The 22,934-nt window shown below is 47.5% G+C and overlaps 1 protein-coding gene across 2 annotated transcripts in view; it reads right to left on the bottom strand.

The window, feature by feature from the left end:
* The window catches only part of TRIO (trio Rho guanine nucleotide exchange factor), a 275,586-nt gene that overhangs the window by 69,277 nt on the left and 183,375 nt on the right, over positions 1-22,934 (bottom strand). For both annotated transcript variants that reach the window (XM_040977419.1, XM_040977420.1), the window contains 12 exons: positions 18,724-18,918; positions 18,513-18,628; positions 17,739-17,805; positions 17,072-17,181; positions 16,195-16,264; positions 15,579-15,668; positions 13,408-13,500; positions 11,926-12,037; positions 10,197-10,387; positions 8,221-8,322; positions 5,104-5,246; positions 4,487-4,586 (listed from right to left, as the gene is read on the bottom strand). In XM_040977419.1, coding sequence (XP_040833353.1) covers positions 4,487-4,586; positions 5,104-5,246; positions 8,221-8,322; positions 10,197-10,387; positions 11,926-12,037; positions 13,408-13,500; positions 15,579-15,668; positions 16,195-16,264; positions 17,072-17,181; positions 17,739-17,805; positions 18,513-18,628; positions 18,724-18,918 — 1,389 coding nt within the window. The remainder of the gene's footprint in view (positions 1-4,486; positions 4,587-5,103; positions 5,247-8,220; positions 8,323-10,196; positions 10,388-11,925; positions 12,038-13,407; positions 13,501-15,578; positions 15,669-16,194; positions 16,265-17,071; positions 17,182-17,738; positions 17,806-18,512; positions 18,629-18,723; positions 18,919-22,934) is intronic.

Below are 22,934 nucleotides of genomic sequence, written 5' to 3'. Positions count from 1 at the left end.
CAATGAACCTGACCATATCCCGTAGAGCACTTTCAAGGCTCCACCAATTTTATTAAGTTTTTGTTACATTTCTAATCAAACTTCATTTACTTTGTAAAAATTTGCCTTTTCTTAAAAGTGAGGCTTTCCACTTTAGGGTATGAGATTCTGTTCTTCTGTGGGTCGAGTTATCAAGGGCAATATGCAACTTGTAGTTTTACAGTGGTACTTTAAGAACTCATCAAGGAAAATACGACAAAGGCTATAGTCACTGAAAAACACAAAACAGAAAATGATCAGAAGAATAAAGACAGAAACACCTAGAGTAATCCATTTCAGAAGCTGCTGGGAACATGGGTTCTTCCCTGTGCCGAGCCCTAGACACCTGCTGCGGACAGCACAGGGCAGAATTCACCTGTGAGTGAATGCACCTCCCTGGTACACTGCACAGCATCATGGTGTGTGTGGCCAGCAAGTGGCTCCCCGGGAGGATGGAAGGGGAACAGTCAGAAGCAGCTTGTACCAGAGCTTGATCCTTTGCCGGGCACCTGCTGGGGAGACCAGGTACCTGCTCTTAGAATGCCTGGCTCTGGCAAGGCAGTTACATTCTACACCTGGTAGCACCAGGCTGAGCCAGGACAGCGAGCCAATGAGCTCAGCAGCAACAGTCAGCAGAACAGGAGGACCAGGACGCCACAGAAAGAGCCATGCTGTAGTTCAGGCTCCGTGCATGCCAGGCACTTTCTGCTTTCCCCAAACACCTCATGATCATGAAGGCAGCAATATTGTTGTTGCCATTTACAGACGATGCCACTTAGGCACAGAGAGGTTCGGTAACTTGCCCAAGATGCCCAGCTGCTGTGCTACAGGGGACAGTGTGTGGCTAACTCAGATACACCTGCTAGTACTGCTGCTTACCAGGGACAGAGTAAGGATCTGTGTGAGCGAGTACAGGATGCTCTGAGGACACAAACACCACGCACTAAACAAACTCAACTCCAGCTGGATAAGAGAGTGGGTGCCCAGGGCTTATACTCACTCAGGAAAATTTTGTCTTTCTGGGTCAGGAATACAACCACTGAGGAACGCAACCTCTCCATGCGCTGAATGCGAACATTCTAATGAAACATGTCCTTTCTTGAGAGACCATGCTGCCAACCAGGCATTTCAACAGATTGGCACTAGCTGCTTTACACACCACCTGGGCTCTGCAATTTCCCCATGTGCCACCAAGTTCCTGTGTATAGAATGTCTCCTGAAAAAAGCGCAGATGGACTAAACTACGTGGAACCACACGTCCCAAGCACAGTGCTATCACGGTATTCAGGCTACCTTCAATCACTTACTTTCTAAAATATGAGGCTTCATATATTCATATTACGAGCCTGGGGTAGCTCAAGCAGGCAGTCAGTCTCATTAGAAACCAGAGCGGCTACCAGGAGCCCCAGGCCAGCCCATCGCTGAGCCCGCAGTCAGGAAGGGTCCTTCTGTGGGGTGCCTGGTTGGACCTTGCCTATTGTGCCTGCTTCCTCTGCTGTCTATTCTCAGAATACAAACTTCAGTTACATAAACCACAGACCAACAAGGTCGAACAGTGACGATGATCTAAAAAAGTGTTTAATACTTTGAAAGTATTTGCCTCCAAATTCTGCTCTAATGGAAAACGAGGTCTAGAATAGAGGAAATGATGAGAAATGATGAATGCCCCATGCCCCATTTCTGGCCCTGCAGGGTTATCACGCCTGATCCCTCACGGCGCCCAGGGCTGGCCGCACCTCCCCTCTCTGCCTCAGGGACACAGTCCTGCACAAATGAGCCGAGAGTCTGGAAACCATCTGACTTGTATACAACTCCAACTGTTTTTTTCCTAAGAACTTTTTGTCAGCCACAATGACCAGCAATAAATGATGCTTACTCACTTCTGGAACCAAGAGATGGCATATTTTAACACTGATGTCTTCCCAGCAGGGGCTGCGCCTGCAGAGGCGCAGGGCAGGGTCCGAGGGCACTCTGCCGATTGCGCTCCCTGGACAAAGGGCGTCCCGGAGCTCCTCCCCAGCCGGCCCCTTCCCCAGCCCTTCTGTGCCTCAGCTGAGAATTGCTAACAGCCCTGCCAGATAACTTCTTCCTTAAGAATTCTCCAAGAAGTCCAGTCAAAAACATCCCCCCACCCAGTTTCTGAAACGGAACCAAATTCCATGATAACAACTAACTCATAACAGACATCATAAATTAAGTCTAACAGCAGAGCGTTGCTAAGTGCTTTCCCCTGCCAGACCCATCTGCCCAAGTTGACAGGGGCCGCCTAAAGTATGCAGGGTGGGAAAACTGTGAGACACATGAGGAGTTACTCACACTGGAGACTGGGGGTTGCTGGTTAAGCAGAGCTCACAGAAACAGTGCATTTGGCAAACTGACTCAGGGGAGGATCCAGTTCTCTGACTTTCAAACTATAATTCCTTGAGTTGTCTTCTAACCCAAATCACTCTACCAGAGAAGTGTAAAAAGAGACAGGGTTCGAAGAACCTATTTGAAAAGCAAAGGAGATACAAATGCAGCAAGCAGTTCCCTTGTGGCAAGGCCTACAGGGTATGTCCCTCTGTCTTATGTCTCCTATGCTATTTATCCTAAATCTAAAATGGGTCCCAAGGATGCTGGCAGCCAATCATTGCAGGGAAACACTTCCTGCCCTTCCTCTCCCCCGGAGGCCATTATGGACCTTGGTCTTGGTGAGGGGTACTGAAGAAAGAAATGTACACCCCATGTTTGTAAACAAGCAAGTCTAGAGCCTCATTCCTTCAAGAAGGGGAAGCACTGGAGGACAGGGCAGGCACTGCGAGCACGAGGCTGTCACTGCACAGGCTTCACCCAGAGCCCAGTGAGAGATGCCCGGGGGCCCAGGGGAGCAGGCCACGCCCACACAGGCTTCACCCAGAGCCCAGTGAGAGATGGCCGGGGGCCCAGGGGAGCAGGCCACGCCCACACAGGCAGAAGGGGTCCTGGAGAAATTTCTGAGCTCAGGAATGCAACTTCGAGGTAACACAACATTGAGGTAAACACACTGATGAGTTACATTCACTAACAAAATACTTAATTGGTCATCCATAAAATAATACTTGGCCATTCCAGAAACCAACATTTCTGAGTTTTTTCTTAAATGGCACATTTCTGAGTTCTTTTTCTGAAGTGGCAACCTAATATAAACTGAGTAAAAACTCTCCACCCTGTTTTTTTTTGTCCCAGATAAATTAATCAGTAATATTATAACAAAATGTTCTCAAGCTCAAACTCTTTTTCTTTTTTAAACCGAATGGATCTAGAGTGGGGCCTCACAGAAATGCTACTAGATCCAAGACCTGCACATGTCATTTATCTTATTGCTTATTTTTTTTCCTGGCAAGAAATATCTGCTAGACACTAATAAGTGCACAGGGTGCTGAACAAATAAGAAGTTCTTTTGGCTCTCCAGCTCTGAAGTGCAAAGCACTCCTACATTCAAGGCATCATTTACTTGGTGAACTCAAAAAGTAACAAGAAAAAAAAAACCTACTTACTCAAACTAGAGGGATTTTAAAATGAAATCATCATAGCAGACCAATAATTTACAACCACTTAATTGTCCTGAAACCTACAACATGAAGTACTATGGATTCTTCCAGAAGCCAAGTGAGTCAAGAGTGAAGTTAGGACTGTATTGGTGCCCTGTGAAACAACCTTCCCAAGGCTGAACTTTGTCTCTGCCAGCACCTGTGTGCCTGGATAGCAAGCCCAGGATACCATTTGTTCCCATGAGGGAATGCACAGCGGAGAGCCCGGGCAGCAGCAGCCACCTCTGCTGACCACCAATGCAGAGGGGAAAACTCGGGCATTCTGATTTAACGGTGATGTCACTAAAACCCCCACTTAGTGTCAACGGTTTTAAAAGAAGAATTTGCTTTAGCATTCCAGAAATGCTTATCTTTGTGGGAACGGGACACTTGATGGTGGTCAGTGCTTCCTGATGCCTCTGACGACAGACTTTAAATCTTGTCCACTGCTTAAACCTAGGATTCCAAAGTTCACTGCTCACTCTTCTGTGGGGTTTTAAATACTATGTAAACAAAACCATGGCAACCCGGTCACTTCCGAAGAAGGCATCCCCCACATTGAAATACCAGCTTGACCCCTGGAGGCCAGCAGTGGCGCAGGCCCAGGCCAGGGCAAGTTCTGTGTCCTGCGGCATCTAGGTGTCTGGAGGGCACTGGAGGGCTGCCATGGAGGACAGTGACAGGAAGCCAAGTGACTGACCTACGTAGGGTGAGGTGGAGGGCAGGGGGAAGAGTGGAGCGATTTCTCTGGAATCCGCAGGGTGGCCCCTTGCCTCCTCCCGCCAAGTCTCTGCCCTGTGGCCACAGGATCGAGCGTGAGCCTTGTACAGAACAACTCTGGAAAAGTCTGCTGCTGGACTGCCATTTACACAGAGAGGCTGCTCCCAGCAGGGTGAGCGCTGTCAGTCTTGCCAGCTCACCTTGTCGCTGTCCAGGGTGTTCTGAGAGGTGCGGGAGGCGATGGAGATGGTGTCAGGCTGGCTGCTGCCATCCCCTTGGCTGTCCAGGTCCTCTCCATCCCTGCGATTTAAAGAAACTTTCAATTGCTGACACTGACAGACTGGTAAAGAACATCTAGCAAGTTGCCAGAAGAATAATCGGGTTGTTGAGAGGCGCACACTGGCCTGCGTGACTGCCCGCTACCCCTGCAGTGGTAAGTCACACTGCACAGAGCACAGGTTCTTGCTAGGCACCATGCCAAGTGCCTAACATGTATCATTCCACTGCATTCTCAGCATGATAAATATGAGTGATTTGGTTTTCTGCATTTCAGAAAGAGACACAGCAACATCTACATGCTCTGTCATTGGCCAACGTGATCCACATTCTTTATAAAGGTGCACTCGATCTTGCTTGGGGCATGACAGGGAGCCCAGTGAGGGGCACACGGGCACACACAGCCTTCGAGCCAAAGGAGGCTGTGTTCTTGACAAAGCAGTTGCATTACTACGAATGCTGTTAAAACACTGATTTGAGGAAACTTACTCTTGAACAAGGGTGAGTTAACATTGCCTTCTTCCCTCCCCTGGGCACTCACCTCCTTCCCTTCTGCCTGGTGGCGGGGGCTGTCTTGGGGATGTGGATGGGCTCCTTCAGGGCTCCTTTCAGGTGCACTGTCCGCTCCTGGATCACTTCCCGGATGTGCTTTATCCAGTCCTGCTTGTTCTCGATGCTGGAAGCCTTAATGAGGTTGGCAGATCACTAGGAGACGGAATGCCCTGGCCCCGCCCGCATCACCCACACCAGCCAGCTCAGGTCTCCCACAGTCCTTGACGTTCCAATTCTCAAAAGCAGAAAAGCAACTTCATCTCATGTTCAATTTGCCAACAATTAATAAAGCAGCTTCCCATACCCCTCAGAAGCGTCAGGTGAGGTTAAGGTGTACTTCTGTCACCTTGTTTAACACCAAGGACTTTGAAAGTTTGCAGAAAGGATAACTAAAGGTAAGCTTGCTACAGATTTTTAAATAAAGTGACATGTTTTTTCATAACTTGCATTTTCCATGAACATTATGAAGACTACTCAGGCATACAAATGTGAACAAATTTTCCACTAAAATAAATATATTTTAATTCTATTTTCTATGAACTTTCTGAAAAACACTTGAAATGAGAACTGGGGTGTGGATACTGAGAACTGTGTCCAACGTCACCCACTTTCAGTCACCCACGGTGGAGTTGCCTCACCCTCTGGCTAAGCTGTGCAGGACCACTCTTCGGACGTGGCAGCTACTCAGCACACATCTGCCGCCCGCAAACACTAGGCAGTGTTTTCCAGCACTGCTTTTTTGACTCAAAAGAAGGCGTCATCCTTTTTCTCTCATGCTCTGTGCCTTTGTAATAATTTTCACCACCTCCCCATGACAAGCACAGTTCTCCGTATGTGATTAACATGACTGTCAGTGGGATTACAGATGAGATCACGAAGGGAGGGGAACTCAACTCTGTCACTCTCCACAATGCTATTTTTTTAAACAGAATCAGAGCTCATGCTGAGAAAACATTCCAAAATTGATAACATTCCTTCTCATGGAAAATGTTCTGAGTGCATGGCATGTCCATAGTTACTTAGAGCTGACAGGAAAATGGATGTCAGATCAGGGCTGCTTCATACACTCTGCTCCCAGTTCTGATGGGGGGACAGAAAAGTGACAGGCACTGGTGGGTGCACAAGTGTCTCAGCAGAGAGAACTCTGGAAACTCCCGAATTATCACTGGAACTAAACACCTGATACAAACTCTTGGGAGGGTACACCAAGAGAAACACCTCAGAACGCATATTTGGCAGTAAGTTATTTATGTGGCTCAGGAAACTGACATGTGAACTGATCAATAAATTGATTGACAGGAATTCTCAAAGAAATTAAAGAGAAAGGTGTTAAGTTTTCAGAACAGCAAGAGAAATGTAACTAAACTGCAGTACCAAGCAAAAGGTCCCACTTAACTAAGGGAAAAATCCGTCTTGCACCCCTGGTAGTCTCAATCTGTTTAAGAATTTAGAAAGACAAATTCTCCCTTGCAAACAATAAAAGTTAAAAAAAAAATAGCCCCAAATTTTGTTCGCCAACTACAAGATTATTGTCATCACTGCTGTTAAACAATGCCACCATGATACCTACAATCCTGTCCATACCGGCAGCACTGCTGCCACCATCTTCACTGTAACCACTTATACCTTGGCACCATCCGTGCCACACCTTTACCCCCGTCTGAACTGCCACCACCACCATGTGCACCCCGATTTTCTTCTGCTTCATTGTACGACCACCTACGGCATCACCACTGCCTCCACCTTGTCATCACCACAGAGCCATCTCTGAAATTCCTGAGGACATCATTCCCTTCGGCCTCTTGGGAAGTCAGAGGGATGTTATCCCAAACAGTAAATGTTCATCTGGAAAAGTCTTTGAGAAGTCCCATTCCTCAACTGCCACATGAGCATTTTATTATGTCCTAAATGGAAGCAGTCCACTGCTGGCTTAAACATCTGGCACCACTTCTCAAAAGCACCTTTTGGCATCTGTCACTGTAGCTAATTTAGATAAATACATAAGCTGGAAGATTTTCTTTCTTTTCTTTTTGAGTCATAATTCCATTTACTATCCAGCAATTGGGATGGGAGAACCAGGAGGGCCCTGGCCTAGAAGCCTCCCATTGTTGCCATGGAGCCCAGAAGGTCAAAGGTGCTCAGCAAAGGACAAAGGTAAACCCAGCCACTGATGTGGAGAAGAAGTAGAGTCCAGCTGGTAAGCTACAAATTTAAGCTCCTATTCCTCAGAAAAACCCAGTCACCTAAAATGTAGCTCTCAAGGTCATCTGTATGTGCCAGGCCTTTACATCAGTATTAATAAGAACACAAGAATGGTGGCTGGTACTCATAGATTCACTGCAAATCACTCCACTGTTCACAAGCGAAGCTCTCAGAAACATGATGGCTTCCACAGCCAGCAGCCAAGTTCCCATGAGTTGCTCAGAGTGCTAGAAACTCTGAGGGGATACGAGGCACACAGGTGACTACCTGGTATGCATGGCCACAACACTGGGTCCCCCATGCCGTGGCTTATCCCCTATCCTGCACAGCTTCAGCCCCATCTTGCCACACCAGCCCACAGCTGCTGGCAGTCTCAGCGCTGAAGGATGGTTCCCACTGGTTCTCAACTACAGGAGGAGGGAAGTACCTAAGTACTTTTCACCCTCCTAAGAGAATTCAAATCAAACATCTAAAAATACTGCCCTCCTCCAAAGACTACAGCACCCAGAAATAACCACAGTCTCTAACTGCAAATTCTAACAATATCAAACCTCTACCCTTTAACCACACAAAGTGCCAGGGAGCAGCAGAGGCTGTGGGCATGTCTCAGCTGCCTCACAAGGGTGCCCAGTGTCTTTTTGTTTTTCCCTTTGGAAATGCATTAGCATGGTCTGCATCTCATGCCTTTGCAAGGCTGGACAAATGGAAGAAGCTTTAGAAGTTCCTGTAGGAGGCAAGCGGAAGTTTAGCTCAAGCTTGTTCATCACCAGACAACGTATTCCACTCGTCTTTTGGCAGCAGTCATCAACCCCAACAAACAAATAAAATGACGTGGACACTGGCAGGAAGATAAAACAGACAGAGGTATTTTTCACAGTGCACCCCCAACTTCAAATGAACATACCTTAAGGACAATTTTATTATCCGAAGTTGGTGTCCTCCCCACCCACAGTGCAAATTTGCAAGGGTCTCCTTCAACATGTTCTGTGACACCCAACTCCGATGTCTGGATAAAAAGATAGTTATGCCATTAGATGACAGGAAAACTGTGGCAGGATATACAACATACTGAAAAAACAGCTTTGGAGGCCTGTGACAGTGCTAAGTCACACGAAAACACAGATTCTTTACCCTGGAGGACAATGGCACATTTCATATAAGTTGTTCTCAGGCTACATGGGATGGGTCTCACCATTCACTTCTTCTGAACTTAGACTGGTTGCAAAGGCAGGCAGTGGGCAGAAAACTCAGAGGAAGCAAAGCCAAAAGATCTGAGAATCTGTGCAATCAAGAGCTGACCATCTTAAACCTCATCCCTGGCAAGGCAACAAAAGGAGCTTACTCCTTCCAGAACAGGGCGGCCACTTCAATCTTCCAGCAGGAATGACCTAGCTCCGCAGAAGGCAGCTCATATTTGCACAGCTCAGTTTTCCAATTTATTTGTCAATGGTATTAACTTTGAACATTTCCCTGGTGACACTGGAGTCCAGGTGCCACATGCAGCTGGCAGAGCAGAGCAGGAGGCATGCACTGGAGCCCTACTGCACCCCTCCTCCTGCAGCCCCAGGGCATTCTCTTCAGCCAAGGAAGTGATTCACAACCTCCAGCTCCAGAGGTGGGCCCCAGGGAATCTTAACTTATAGAAGATGAATTACGTGAGGATGGATCAGCTTCTAAAACAGACCAGCTTGGTCTCCAAGGCTAGATTAAAGCCAGCTTGTGAAATGACCAGCCAGCAATGCTGCATTTTTCTTTAGCAGTCAGAATGTGATCTCTAATGATGTAATGCACGCTGCGATCCAACAGATAATCTCAAACAGAGGGTCAGCCAGAGAAACGGGCACACCCACCATTAGTTTGAACTTGCAAATTTGAGATTATTAAGGTAATCTCTGCACTTGGTTAGATTAACACAGAGAAATAAAATGTACAAGGTTAAAGCTGTCCAAATTCCAAACATCTACCCACTAGCCATCTGCATGAAGGACCTCCATCATCAGGCACGATGGCATCTTCTCTGTTATTTCAGTCTCAGGCCTGTCCAGGCCCTGCTCAGCATGTCTGCACAGCAGCGCCCCTGGTGGACAGGCCCTGCTCAGCATGTCTGCACAGCAGCGCCCCTGGTGGACAGGCCCTGCTAAGGGAACAGCAAGTGCAAGGAAGGGCCTGGCCTCAGACTTTCTGGGAACAGACACGTGGTGTATAGAGGCCAGCCTGGGCAGGCTGGTGTGGCAGAGAAACAAAATTGTGCCAAGGACGCTTCCATGGCCAGGAATGTTCCAGGAGGTTAAATAAGAACTAAAACACCATCACCAGGTCAGCACTTGAGGGTGCTGTTTCCACATAACCAGGGCTATGCTCTTACAAACTTTACTTCAGCTTATAAATATTTCCTTAATATTTTACTATTGCAAAGAAACAAATTTACAGTGCATCTGTTTTTAATATAAAAACTCAAGCTCCTGCATTAAACTATGTGAAGCACTCTTTAGGGCTATTGGAATGTATTCAATCCTGATGGGCAAAATACAATCATGTATGAGTGTTTTATCACATTCTGACATAATAAATTTACCTACAAAGCCATTTAAGCTACATAGGAAGTAAATGACTTAGTTCACTGTAAGAACGGTTTCTCCCGCTGGTGGAGGCTTTGGGTGTCCCAAGATCAAGGAGTCAAGGAGACTTTAGGGTGCCCCCTAGTGAGCCCAGAGATGGTAGGGAATTTCATAGAACCAGATGGAAATCTTCCACAATTCAAAAGTTTAAGGACAGTTTGGGAGGTTATGCTGAAAGCCACAAACAGTAACTTATCTCTACATACTAAAGGGTTAACATTGTACTCCCTTTAGACTTAGAAATTTGAACATCTATACTTACAAACAATTTGCTTTTGTAAAGGTACTTGCTTCTCCCACTGGAATCTTTCACTTCTTTACTAAATACCAAGGACATTTCAAAGAGGAAGAGATGCCGTTCTCGGCCCTTTCGGATTAAGGTTTTTGGGTCCCACACCTGGAAGGACTCCTGAAGGATGAGCTCTCCCTGAGACTCAATATTTTCATCAAATCCTACAACATGAGAAAAAGGAAGCAAGTCAATGAAATACCAATAGCACATGAGGCACTAGTCTTCATCTGTACAACGCCCCTAAGCAGGCCTCAGGGACGAGTTTTCCACCCACCCCCGACTCTCTCACTGATTGGCCCCACCGAAGGACATTCTTCCTCCAACTACATCGTAGTGCTCTGCCTTGTTGGAGCACTCCGGGGATCCTCAGCCCCGCCCCTGCAGCTGGGGTCCACACAGGGCTTGAGACCTGCTTCTCCGTCCCCACTGGCAGTGCTCCTCCAGAGCAACCCCCTTTCCCACACACGGGGGTTCAGCATCCTCCTACAGCGCCACTTTTCAGCCAGGGATTTTACTCTGCTTTCTCAGCCCAGAACTCCCTTCCCAGAGAGTCTGTTCAAGTCATTGCCTTCACGGTCCTGACGTGGTCTGCCCCGTGGAATGGCTCCTGGCTGCCCATCACTCTGAACCGGAGCTCTCAGGAGCCACTCACAATCTGGTTACTTACTGGGCTTCATGGCACCTCCTATCTTGGCACAGGTGGCCTGCTTTATCACTTCTCTATGGAAGGCTCCTGACTGCTACTCCACTTCCTTCTCCAAAGTTTCCTCTGGTGTCCCTGGAAACCAGCATTTTCTTCTCCAGCCCCTTTGGCAGCCCTCCCCTGGGTAAGTAAGGAGGAGATTGGGTGGCACTGGTAGTTTATTGCCTGTCTAGGGTTCCCCGTGGTCCTTCTCCCCACTTCCTGCCACATGGAATGGTAATGTGGTCCTCCAGTCCCCTGGATCGAGCCAGCTAGGTTGACATCAAGGCTAGAGCACAGCCTGAGTCCCGAGGGCTGCCAGAGCAGCTGCACCTTTTCAACCGGAGAAGGGCTCATCAGCTTTGGGTGGCCTCTGCATTCTAGGTTCTGTCCCTCACCTGCCACAGCAGGGATGCGCTACCATGCTGCCCAACATCACCCCCCGCTCAGGACACTGGCAGTGAAAACAATTGGGGCGGACAAGTTCTTAGAAGTAAGTCTGGGCACGGAAGCTTGGTGAACTTATGCAACAACAAAACAGCTTTTTTGGAAAGAATTATCCATGGAAACTGTAACTGACAGAGTAACTTGTAAAACACATTTATCTAATCTTCTCCTTCAGGTGTGAGTAGGTAGGTAAGTTTCAGGCTCTAGCAAGTGCTCTAGTGGATGCAGGCAGAGACGAGCTCTTTGGAGGAGTTCCTCAAGTTGGGATTCCACTGGCCTATCCTCCCACCACCCATGTCACAGAGAGACCGGGTGCCTAAGCAAGAGGCACCCACTACTTCTGGAGTTGAGTGTGGGGAGAGGCTTTTTAAGGGCTTTCACTTTGAATTAGGTAGAGGTACAAGTGTTTTCCATGGTCCTTAAGAAAAGCAACGGAAGCCATTCTTCAAAAAACAAGATATCCCTATCTCAACTCTTAACACTAACTAAAGGGGGAGGTGTGCAGCAATGGCGTTCTGCACTCGGGAACCCTTTCCGGGCAGCACTGCTGCACATCCCAGGTCCCGTTACCTTCCAGCATGCTGAGGTGCATGGCGTCGTTGGCTCGCTTGGGCACGCTGAGCATCACCTCCAGGCCGTCTTTAATCTCCCCTTTCCCTTCCTCACAGCACGTGAGCAGCTCCTGAGAAGAAGACTCCATGAGCCAGGGCGAGACTGAGACGCTCGGCCAACACCATCTGTGCAGACACGAAGTGCCCACAGAACCCATGGTTTTCAGGATGAAACCAGACTCTGGTCAGCCAGGCACCTCCCTCAGAGGGAACGGAGAGCGTGGACGGCACTCAGTAAGTCAGGTGTAATCACAGTTCAAGATGAAGTAAGTAGACCTGTCAACTACTCTGCCTTAGAAACAGTTCCTGAAAACAGGCGATTAGGACAGTGGCAGTCACCAGCCACGCCAGGCTGGAACTCCAGGCTCACCACACGATCCCGGAAGCCAGTTTAAACTCTGGTGCCGGCAATGCAGTGCCCTACCTAAGCTGGAGCAGCCACAGTGATGGGCACTGGGGCAGGAACAGTCCTATTGCCCCAGTGTTCAACGTGGGCGTGCTCCCTCCTGGGAGGCAGGCATGCAGGAGTTCCAGCAGCTGGACTACACCTCTGTGGGGAGAGCTAAGTGCACACTCACATTTTAGAGCTATTTGGAGGATTATTCCATTACTAAATAATGATTTAATCCATTATAAATTATTTTATAAATAAATTATAAAAAATCCATACATAAATGATCAAATCCATTATTAATGGGATTATTCTATCACCAAAGTAATGGCAGGACACCTGCTGGTGCTTCTGAGTTTTTTTTTTTTAACTAAATATCTATTTTTTAAACAAGCAGTGACTGTTTTCAGTCAGGAACAGCAGCAGCAGTCTTCCATGGCTGGTGTTGAGCAGGGGGCTGTGCCTCTGCAGACAGCGCTGGCTTCTTCCTGAACACTGCGTGGCTCAGTGATCTGACGAGCACCTAGACCCCAAATCAGACAGTGTGACCTGTGCATCTGAGCAGTGGGGCGAGGGGCACTGTGCCAGGCCCATCCTCACTGGTGGGACCCCTCCCTTCCTGGAAAGCCTGAGCCAGCCTATCGCCCTTCTGGGCAGCAGCAAGCAGGGCTTGTATACTGAGGCTCAGGTTAGTGCATCCAACTCCAACCAAAATCCACGGAAAGCAGATGACACAGCACCTAGCCCACAGTCAGCAAGCCACGACGGGGGGAGTGCCAAAGCACTCAAAGGTGACAAGGACCAACAATGTCTCTTTGGTGGACTTGGGTCTCCCAGGGTAGTTCAGGTGAGAAAGCAAGAGGTATGAACTGATGTAACTGCTACTTCCAAAAAAGCAGAGAAAGAAAAGGCAATGAATGAATCAAATAGAAAGGGAGTCTTTCAGGTGTTTCTGAAATTCAGGGTAATGCATATAAATCTAGAGGGAAATGCAAAGACAGCGATGCAGAATTCATAAAATCCTGCAGACCAAAGACACTTCATACATACTTTTAACAGGAGCTGATACTTTGTTATTCGCTGAACGGGTTTAATAAGGTAGGAAGAGATGGAATTGGCTAATCCATGCCGCTGTTGGATCTCCTGCATGTAAAAGAAAAAGTTTATCATACAGTTGCACATTTCTTTCTTTAATTTAAAATGGCAGAGTTTTATAGAGACAAAGTTCATCCGTTTGCTGGTTCTCTTCCCAAATGTCTGCAAAGGCTGGGGTAGGCCAGGCTGGAACCAGGAGCCTGGAACTTCATCCAGGTCTCCCATAGGGATGGCAGGAGCCCAAGGACTCGGGCCCCTTTGGCTGTTTTCCGAGATCAATGAGTAGGGAGCTAGTTCATTAGTGAAGTGACAGGACTTGAACTGGCACCCACATGGGATATGGGCATCACAGCGAGTGACTCCACCTGCCTGACCACCTGTTAGCTACTAGTTTTAATCACAACTTTTTAAAAATGGTTCTAAAAATGCATTTCTTTTCCAAATAATTGACAAGGGTTTAATACAACTGAAATAATAAAGATCTCTTTTCTTAAAAGACTGTTAATGTGTTAACTAAAACTCCTTTGCTCCTAAAACTTATTTGGTGCAGTGGGAGGTAAGACAAGTTGGGGTTAAAGGGAGGACCCCAATTACTGGTTAGTGGCGCATGATCACCACTTGGCACTTTGCAATGACATCACTGACAGGCAACAAGCTGTTGGTTGTTGGCATTCCCCACTGTGAAGGTGAGTGCCCTGCCCATGTTACGCATGGCTCTGTGCCAAGCACCTGCAACAGACTTCAGTGAGTGGTACATGTTCAACACCACCTGTAGTCAGAAACAAGTGTAAGAGAAGGTTTGCAGACATCTTAGATGGGGAGGAAGTTATACTTAAAAGCCTTTTTTAAAAAAAATGAAGCGACTGACAATGAACACTGAAGGCACAAGTTTTGTTAAAACTCTCAGATAAGCAGATCTCTTTATTCTTAAAGTGGCTTTGATTCTGAACACTGTATGTGTCACACATTCTTGCTGCTTAAGCCTTAAGGATCCTAACCCTGTGTGTTGTGGGTTTAATCTGGGCACCAAGATCCAGGGCCACGGGGAATATTAAAGGAAAAGACAGAGTCACACAGCAGCGCAGTCTTTACTGCTCCCATAATGACAACATCACAGGGTCCCCTTCCACGGAAGGCTTCAGGCAAAGATGGAAACTACATCTGCTTTAACTTTCCAGACTCTAGGATGACAGCTAATTGTCGTGCTTGCCCACACACAGCATAAAAATGGGAACTGAGTCCAACATCCTCACAGCTCCATGCTGCGTAGCACATACACCATTTAAAAGAGTCGCATCCTTCCACCAACCTGTATATGACACATACGGGACAAGCTTCTGGAGACCCGGGGAAGTCTCCGGTGTCACACCATCATACCCTATCTCCTTGCTCCCAAGGAACCTCCCTGCCAGAGTTCTCAACAAGCAAACCATCTGTGGCTTCATTTCCTCCAACAAGAATGTAATTATGGAAACTTCTTAAGGGTACCAATTGTTAACAGATAAATTCGTAAAAATTTTACTAGCTTACCTTTGGAAATTCATATTATCATAGGATTAAAATAGGAAAGGTAAGTGGTTAACAATAATCATATTTATCCTTATTTTGTAGAAGAAAATATACGCATTTCAGTGGTTTACACCTTTGTGCACTCTGTCACATGTAAAAATCTTAATGACTAAATATAAACAGTAAGTAATATATAGAAAGGTACTTCAAATGTTCAAGGAAAATAGAATTTAAAAGTTGTTTTACTTTGGTGCAAAAATTTTTTAAATCTATGCATATGACGGTCTTGAGGACAGAAAAACTGCATGGATTTCCAAAGGGGAAAAAAAAACTATACCAGAAATAAACATCTTTCAATTCTATTTTCCACAGACTAACTGACGTACCCTTGTATACACACATATAAAACATTCCTGTACTCACACTCGTGAGCTTTCAAAAATAGCAGAAAATATAAAAATATGCCAAGACAAAAATGATAAACACATAAACAGAATGCAATACTATTAATTGGGTAGAAGCTGTGAATAATGTCGTACATATTAGTCTAATGTTACGGATAGTAAATAAATACAACCCAGGAAATGTCACAGCTAGCCCAGCAATCAATCACTTACGTCAAAGTAGGACCCCGCGTGCTCCAGTATCAGCTGAGTAGAATCAGGCTTGTTCTTGCAGTATGTGACATACATCTGAAACTTATCTGCCTATAAGCAAAAGCAAAAACAAAACCACCTTCAATAATCAGAGTATTTCCTCCACAAACCAAAGCAAGACAAGCTTTAATATAGGAAAGTAGCTGTGTGACTCAAGCAATGTCAACCTCCAACCAGAGGCGCTATCTGAAGGAGAGAACTGTTGAAATGAGAAACAAACTCTTCCAGAGGTCGGCCTCCACGGGCACCAATCCCCTCTAGCCCCGTGGGTCAAACTGCAGCCGCGTGCTTTTGGCAGCAGAGCCATGGCACCACTCGTCTGCCTCCCCTCTGGACTGGGTGACTCCCTGGCAAGCCTGGGCATTCATCTGTCGATTAGTCCCCCAGGTCAAGGAGACACCTGGCACTTGATGTTGTATTTTAACCCTCACTATGGCCAATGTAAACCAAGTGGGAAAAGGCCACTCTTCAGTAAAGGTCTGTTCTGATAGCGACAGAAGACGCCAACTGAAGAGGAACACCTTCACCCCTTCAGTGCAGCCACATGACACACAAACAAGCAGCCGAGCATCATTACCCAAGTGACAAAGCAATGTCCAACATCCTCCGGCAACTGCTCATATTTCTCCAGCTCCTTAAGGAATATGCTGCAGAAAACACAAATATTGTCATATGAGGACAGATATTGTAAAACTGTACTAAATGGTAAGCTGTGCCTTGAAGATTTTAAGCATTAACAATCATGCAGTTTTAAAACTAGGGGTAAGTTATTCAGACTTTGAAAGAGTTAATCAGCTTGTACCGTCAAGCACTCACAGAAATGGTACCCCTGGCAGTTAACCTCCAGGGAAAGGCGGGGGCTCAATAGTTAAGGATGTAACTTAGGAACAGCGATAAGAGGAACGGCGTCTTAGCATCTTCATGCCTTTTGCTGACTGGAGAGGGAGAAGTGAGGAGACCCTCACTGCTTGGTTCCTATATATTCACGCCATCTGCTGTTGGGCTGCCCAACTCCACCCACATGAGCTCTTGACACTGTTGCTTTCTAGGATCCTAAAGTAAAATCAGGTGCCCCCGAGGCGACGCAAAGGGCATTTCATCCTGGCCAGACTACAGATCTTCTCCTTCCTCAGCTCCTGTTTCCCTGTTATTCTGAAAGAACCAACAGCACTGGGTGGTGGGCACTGGGGCACCTTTCTCTTTTACCCCTCATTAGTGACTGCTGCTGCCGCTGATGACTCAGTGGAGAGAAGCAGTGCTCTGCACAAACATTTCCACCACTTCCCTAGCTTATTCCTGCAGAGAACAAGTCCAAACAAAGCTGAGTCTCTGTGCAGTCTCCAGAGGTCAGTTTTAAGAGTTCAACACAGTCACTGACACTGCCTCTATTTCGGCAGTGAACTTGAATCTCCTCCCATGCAGCCTGAACACAGTACTTCCGGGAAGCCACTCACTTATGGTGGAACTCGTAGATCTCCTGCATGTTCCCGAAGATGACGAGCTCCTTGTTGACGATGCCAGCTGGGATCTCCTCCACGCCGCTGGTCATCTCCCACAGGTAGGTCTGGCCGGGAGGGATGGAGCAGTCAAACAAAACCCAACAGCACGTGCCCCCCGCACAGCTGCTCCTGACGTGCAGCACACACTCAGGAGTTCACAGATCAAGGAACTTGGGTGAAGAACGGAACCTTGGTCCCAACAGGAAAGACTTCAATTTGCCCCTTAGCTGCTATGAGCTCATTAGGTCAGGAGTTCCTATTCCAGTTCTCAGGTTATTCCTGCCTTCACGAGGCTCAACAAGTGTTCACGAGGTGTGGCGTGGTATTTGCAACCATAATTAGTAGGCACATTTCTGTGAACTCCCTCCACAAGAGAGGATCAGCTGGACCATCATGTGATAGGCGAGCTGATAGGATTAATGCTGCATCATCCGTGTCCTGAGTGGAAAAACAAGCCTAGAACTCCACCGAATGCAGAAACAGTAAACTGGCTGCTTAAGCACACTTTAAATTTCAAAGTACCAGCAACATTGCGATTATGCCAAGAACTATGAAAGGGTCAATGCAGTAGTGAGGCTAACTCTCTAAGTAAACAAGCAAGCAAAAACAAAAACTTACTTACATCCATACACTCCCGGAGATCTCTTACGTAAGCCTTTTCAGTTTGTATTAGCTCCGCCATTATGAACCTGAAACACAGCAGCACACACTCGGGAGGCGTACTTACCGACGACCTGCTTTTCAGACCAGTGAAGTACGGAGGAGGGGCTAAGTGCTGAAGCAATGGCTTTGAAGAATTACACCAAGAACAGGAGAACAATAGTATCAACCCTCTAATTCAAAGGATCTTGGAGAAGTTTTTATGGAGACACCTACACTTCAGGCACCGGGCTGGGAGACTGAGGTGGTGGGGGACGTCTGTCCTGTCTTGTAGGTGCTCAGCAGCTTCCCTGGGCTCCCCCCACTGGATGCCAGCGGCTCCCCCCATGCTCCCCACTGTCCGATAACCGAAATGCACCCTCATACTGCCACATGTCGCCAGGACAAAGAGATTCTTAGTTGAGAGCTACTGTGTTTGAGCAGCTGCTTTGCTTTTGTGTATAGTACATCACTCACTGGCAACTTTCAAGCTCCCAGATTTGCGTTACTAATGTCTTCTCCTTAGTCTGACCAACTGTTAATAATCTACAGCTTTGAACCCCATATGAAACGGAGGCAGCGAAGTAAAAGCACAAAGCTCCTTTGGAACCAGGTGGCCAGGGGACAACGGACACAGCAGTCTCTGCTGCAGCAAGTAAGCCCAGAGCGGAGCGTGTCAGTGCCTCCGATTCCAAAGCAGAGAAGTCCTTCTGTTCAGAGGGCCTTTCCTTCCCTCCATTCTTAAAGACTGGCTTACTCTTTCCTGCGGGCGGATTTCCGTTTCTCTTCATTCAGCTCGTGAGCGGCATCGCGGAGTTTCACCTCTGACCCAGGGATGCTGGCTGGAATGATGTCAAGCTGAAGACTTTTACTCTGTGGAGAAGGAGAGCCAAGAGACGCCGTTAATTAAGTCAGCAACGAGGCGTGGGGGTTGGGGGGATTTATTCATTCCACACAAAGCAAGTCACCGATTTGTTGGAATCTGAAGAAATCCCGAGCGCCTTCTCCAAAGAGGTCCTGTACTTCTCCATGCGCAGAGAGAAATCCCTGTACCTCTTGTCCACAGCAGTGACACATTTTTTAATCTCTGCTGCATGAGCATGCCCCTTTTCACAAAAGCCATCAGCCAGCTGTATCAATAGCTTCACTCTCTCTTTGGTTTGCTGTAAAAAAAAAAAAAAAAAAAAAAACAGGAAAGTATTGTGAAGCAAATGAAGTTGACTGCCACAAATCCCAACACAGCCTGCACCTCTGGCTGCTGGCAGAGGCTTAGCGGAGGGCCCAGGTCCCTCCAGTGCAGGCTCCGAACCTACACTGCCTGTTTTTCCTCAGCTTTTCCAAAAGGGATGGCAGTGTTGTGGCTTCACAGATGTCCAGACTGCGTCTCACTAATGTCTCTATCGGGAGCTTGGTAAGTGCAACAAGCATCATTGAGTGTGCCTGTATAGTTCCACCACTCTCATCTTCTCAACGCTTCTCAGGGCTGCTGGCTGCCCACAGGTGCTGCCCACAGGTGCAGCCCACAGGCCCAGGGCAAGCGGCCTCGGAGGTCTGGTTTGTCCTGAAGCCTGCGTGCTCCCTGCGTCCGTGGCTAGCGGGGGACTGCACAGCCCTGAGGAAGGCCGGGTGTCACATGCCCGCTTGTTCTTTCTATCTCGGAGAAGGGAAATGCACCCGCTGGAGTGCCTGTGGGCGGGAAAGCTCTCCCTCCAAAGGGTGATTTCATTTCCCTGGTACATGGCAAAGACCTCCTAGTAGGTTAAGCATTACTTTTCGGCAAGTTAAGGCAGAGCACAGAACAGGAGTCACATGGATATATTTCACAGGAACTGCTTCACAGCAGTCTTGAACAGGCTCCCTTGACACTTCCTGCCAGAGGAACCAAGCAGACTGCTCTTCTGCCACGAACCCTGCTTCTCAGGATTCACTGGGGACTCTTTGAAGAACATTCAGGAAAACAAAGAAAGAGCTCAAAACAAAGATAAAGTATCTTCGTAAGATGCAAGTTTTGAGCCAGAGTTTATTGGGCAACTTGTCAAGTTGGCTGTGAAGACACTCCCAGTTCTGGACAAAATACCTTAGCAGTAGGCTGGCAGCCTCGTCCCTCCACATGGCATTTCTGTGGCTGCTTCACACTAACTCTCAAACACCAGCCCACTCTGGACCACCTGAAATCTTGTGTGCCAGCCCTCTGACGGAGGGAGAATGTGTGCACCTGTTACCATTTCTGTTTCTCCTGTGACAATGTCGCCTCCAGGGCCTAGGGACGCGTGCTTGCTTTGCTCACTCCTCTGTCACAAGTGCCATGTGCACAGGACACTGCAGAGCTGTGCTGTGTGTATTCAGGGACTAAGAAAAGTACATAGTGTTTTCCCAGTTTGCAATTTGCTCACAAAACGGAAAACAGCAACCAGCAGGAGCTGTGATGAAGACTTTTGTCTAGGAAGGACACACATCACAAAACACAGCAGGTGCCAGCAGGTGCAGCAGCAGGGTGAGCCAAGTCTGTGTCACTGGAGCCAAGCTTGGAGGGTGCTAAGTCTTCTGGATGCAAACTGTATTTATTCATTTAAAGAAAGCATGCTCTTCAGATGGACAAAATGCATCTCCATGCCTTCCCTGGGTCAGATCACATGTAGCCTTCCCTCCCATAATGCCTTTCACTCCCTGCTTGTCATATCTCTGCAGATACTTTGTACCAACTTAACATATTCTTCTCCATTTCTCTACCTCAGCAAGTATCCCGAGCACAGCCCCCAGAGTTCTGAGCATGAGCAAAGCCTCAGTACAATGAATCTGCTAATCTACGAATGTACATAGTTTTAACTGACATTTTAAAGAAACATTCACAGGGATTAAAATTTGAAAGGGAAAAAAAAAGGATACAAAATAATCCCTCTTGTTGGTGCACCTGCTGTGGGCAGCCCCAACATCAGGGTGGCCACAGAGCACGGACTGCACGCTCAGGCAAAGTCATGCATGCTCAGATACACGCAATTTTCCCAGACAGGTTTGCATAAATGTTTCCTACAACAAATGCTACTCACGTCAGAACCTAGGCAGCATGCTTGCTTGTGTTTGGAGACAGCCTTCTTAGGGAAAATGACAAGCTAACTCCCCGCCAGCGGGCCTGAGTGTGACGTCTCATCTCGCCCTGCTGACAGCACCAACGCAAGCGGTGACCCTGAGCACAGATCTGGAGGTGTGAAGCCTCCGGGGCGGACAGCAGTGCGTGCGATGGTGCAACATGCTGCTGGAATCTCACCTGGGCTTAACTCACATCGCCCACCCCAGGCAATGTCCACACACAGGTGCAGGTATGTGGTGCAATTTTTTGGTCTTGGCCAACCTACTGGGTGAAAATGAACTCAGCGTAGCTTTGACTTACGCTTCTTTATTTCAAGTGTAGCAGCTAATCTCATGCACCTAAAAGTCACTTACCATTCCTTTCCTGAGAGCCATCTTTAACATTAGCCCATTTGCTTGGTCTTTTTCTTATTTTAGAATTCACCTGTGGCAGTGCTATACTAAGCCCTGGCAATACGAATGCAAGCCTCTCCCCTTACTTGCTGTCAGTATGTGACGGCCCTCTCTAACATTTTCTGAATGTTCTGTACAGGCGAATTGGTTACTCTTCCACGGATCTGGATCACTGAGACAAACTTTCCCACATCACGAAGAACACATATATTTAAAACTGTTATTTCTGCCAGTCCTTCTGGGTGTTCACTGCTGATGCATAAATATCCCGGCACTGATCTTGCTATCAAAGTAAGATATGAATACAGTTAAATTTTTTTTTTTCTGAAAGGCTACTCAACACTGTTAAAAAGACGAAACAAAAATAAAATAAAAACACAATTCCTGTCTCTAAAAGTGAAATACAGTAAGGATTTTTAAAACTTCACTTGTTAATGCCGGAGAATGATATAAAAGTAATTCTTACTTAATTTTATATTGAACAGTCTCATCTACTGGCATAACCAAGCAACCAGGAAAGAAGAGAAGCAAACGGCCGGCTCATGGTGTAGCTGCAGTGCCATAGCAGACCCTGAGTCACGCCCAAGGACTCTGCCAGGCATTTTCTGAATACCTCCATAACCGACACCAAGAAAAAGGCAGCTCATGCCATGCACGCAATGACCGTAACAATGGAGAGGCACACAGCCTCTGGAGGGAGCAAGAGCCTCGAGCCTTACCTGGAGTGGCAGGACGGGGCAGTTGGGGGCCGGCCATCTACCCTGCTTCCCCGAGCCCCACTCTCCCCACGTTCTCAAGTCCCCCCAGGCCCAGGTCCTCTGGCAGGGCCCCAGCCTGGGTCTCCGCAGCGCCACTGAACTGCTCAGTCGTCCAGAGCAGAGCCCAGGGCTCTGAGGCTCAGGGGAGAAGGTGGCAGCCACAGCAGTGGGAGGAGTGTGGGACTGTTACAGATGCTGCTCACAACGTTACAAAGTAGTGCTGTCAAAGACTTTGAAATCCGCTGCTAGGTTGTCAAAGCCCCTCAAGGGGCTCACAAGACCATGAACTATGCTATTTCACCTCAAAATGCTATCCAGCCTGATCGCTTATTTTTCTCTCTAACCTGTGGTTTTTTTTCTAAATAGCCAATCTGCCAAGAAAAATAATGGCACATCTGGAAATACTGCCAGATGTGTATAGAAAAAAACCTTTGGATAGAGATGATCACAGTCGCCAGGGTAACTGAGTTCTTGGTTCTGAGTTCAGGAACTCGGCCTTGGGCCCGGCGCGGTGGCCCAGTGGCTAAAGTCCTCACCTTGAACGCGCAGCGATCCCATATGGGCGTCAGTTCTAATCCCGGTGGCCCCACTTCCCATCCAGCTCCCTGCTTGTGGCCTGGGAAAGCAGTCGAGGACGGCCCAAAGCTTTGGGACCCTGCACCCGCGCGGGAGACCCGGAAGAAGTTCCTGGCTTTGGATCGGCATAGCATCGGCCGTTGTGCTCACTTGGGGAGTGAATCATTGGACGGAAGATCTTCCTCTCTGTCTCTCCTCCTCTCTGAATATCTGACTTTGCAATAAATAAATAGATCTTAAAAAAAAAAAAAGAAAGAACTCGGCCTCTGTGGGAGCTGTGCCAGTAGTCACGCCTCGTGGACTCTCATCTGCTGTTGTAAGAACTCCGAATCACCCAGATGCACTGCACATGCCAAAGATAAACT

Source organism: Ochotona curzoniae, unplaced genomic scaffold, assembly GCF_017591425.1.
Source record: "Ochotona curzoniae isolate NIBS_2020 unplaced genomic scaffold, NIBS_Ocur_1.0 contig_2754, whole genome shotgun sequence".
In the NCBI taxonomy this organism is placed as follows: Eukaryota; Metazoa; Chordata; class Mammalia; order Lagomorpha; family Ochotonidae; genus Ochotona; species Ochotona curzoniae.
Note: the sequence above shows the minus strand (reverse complement) of the source record. Positions and strands in the feature narration are given on the sequence as shown.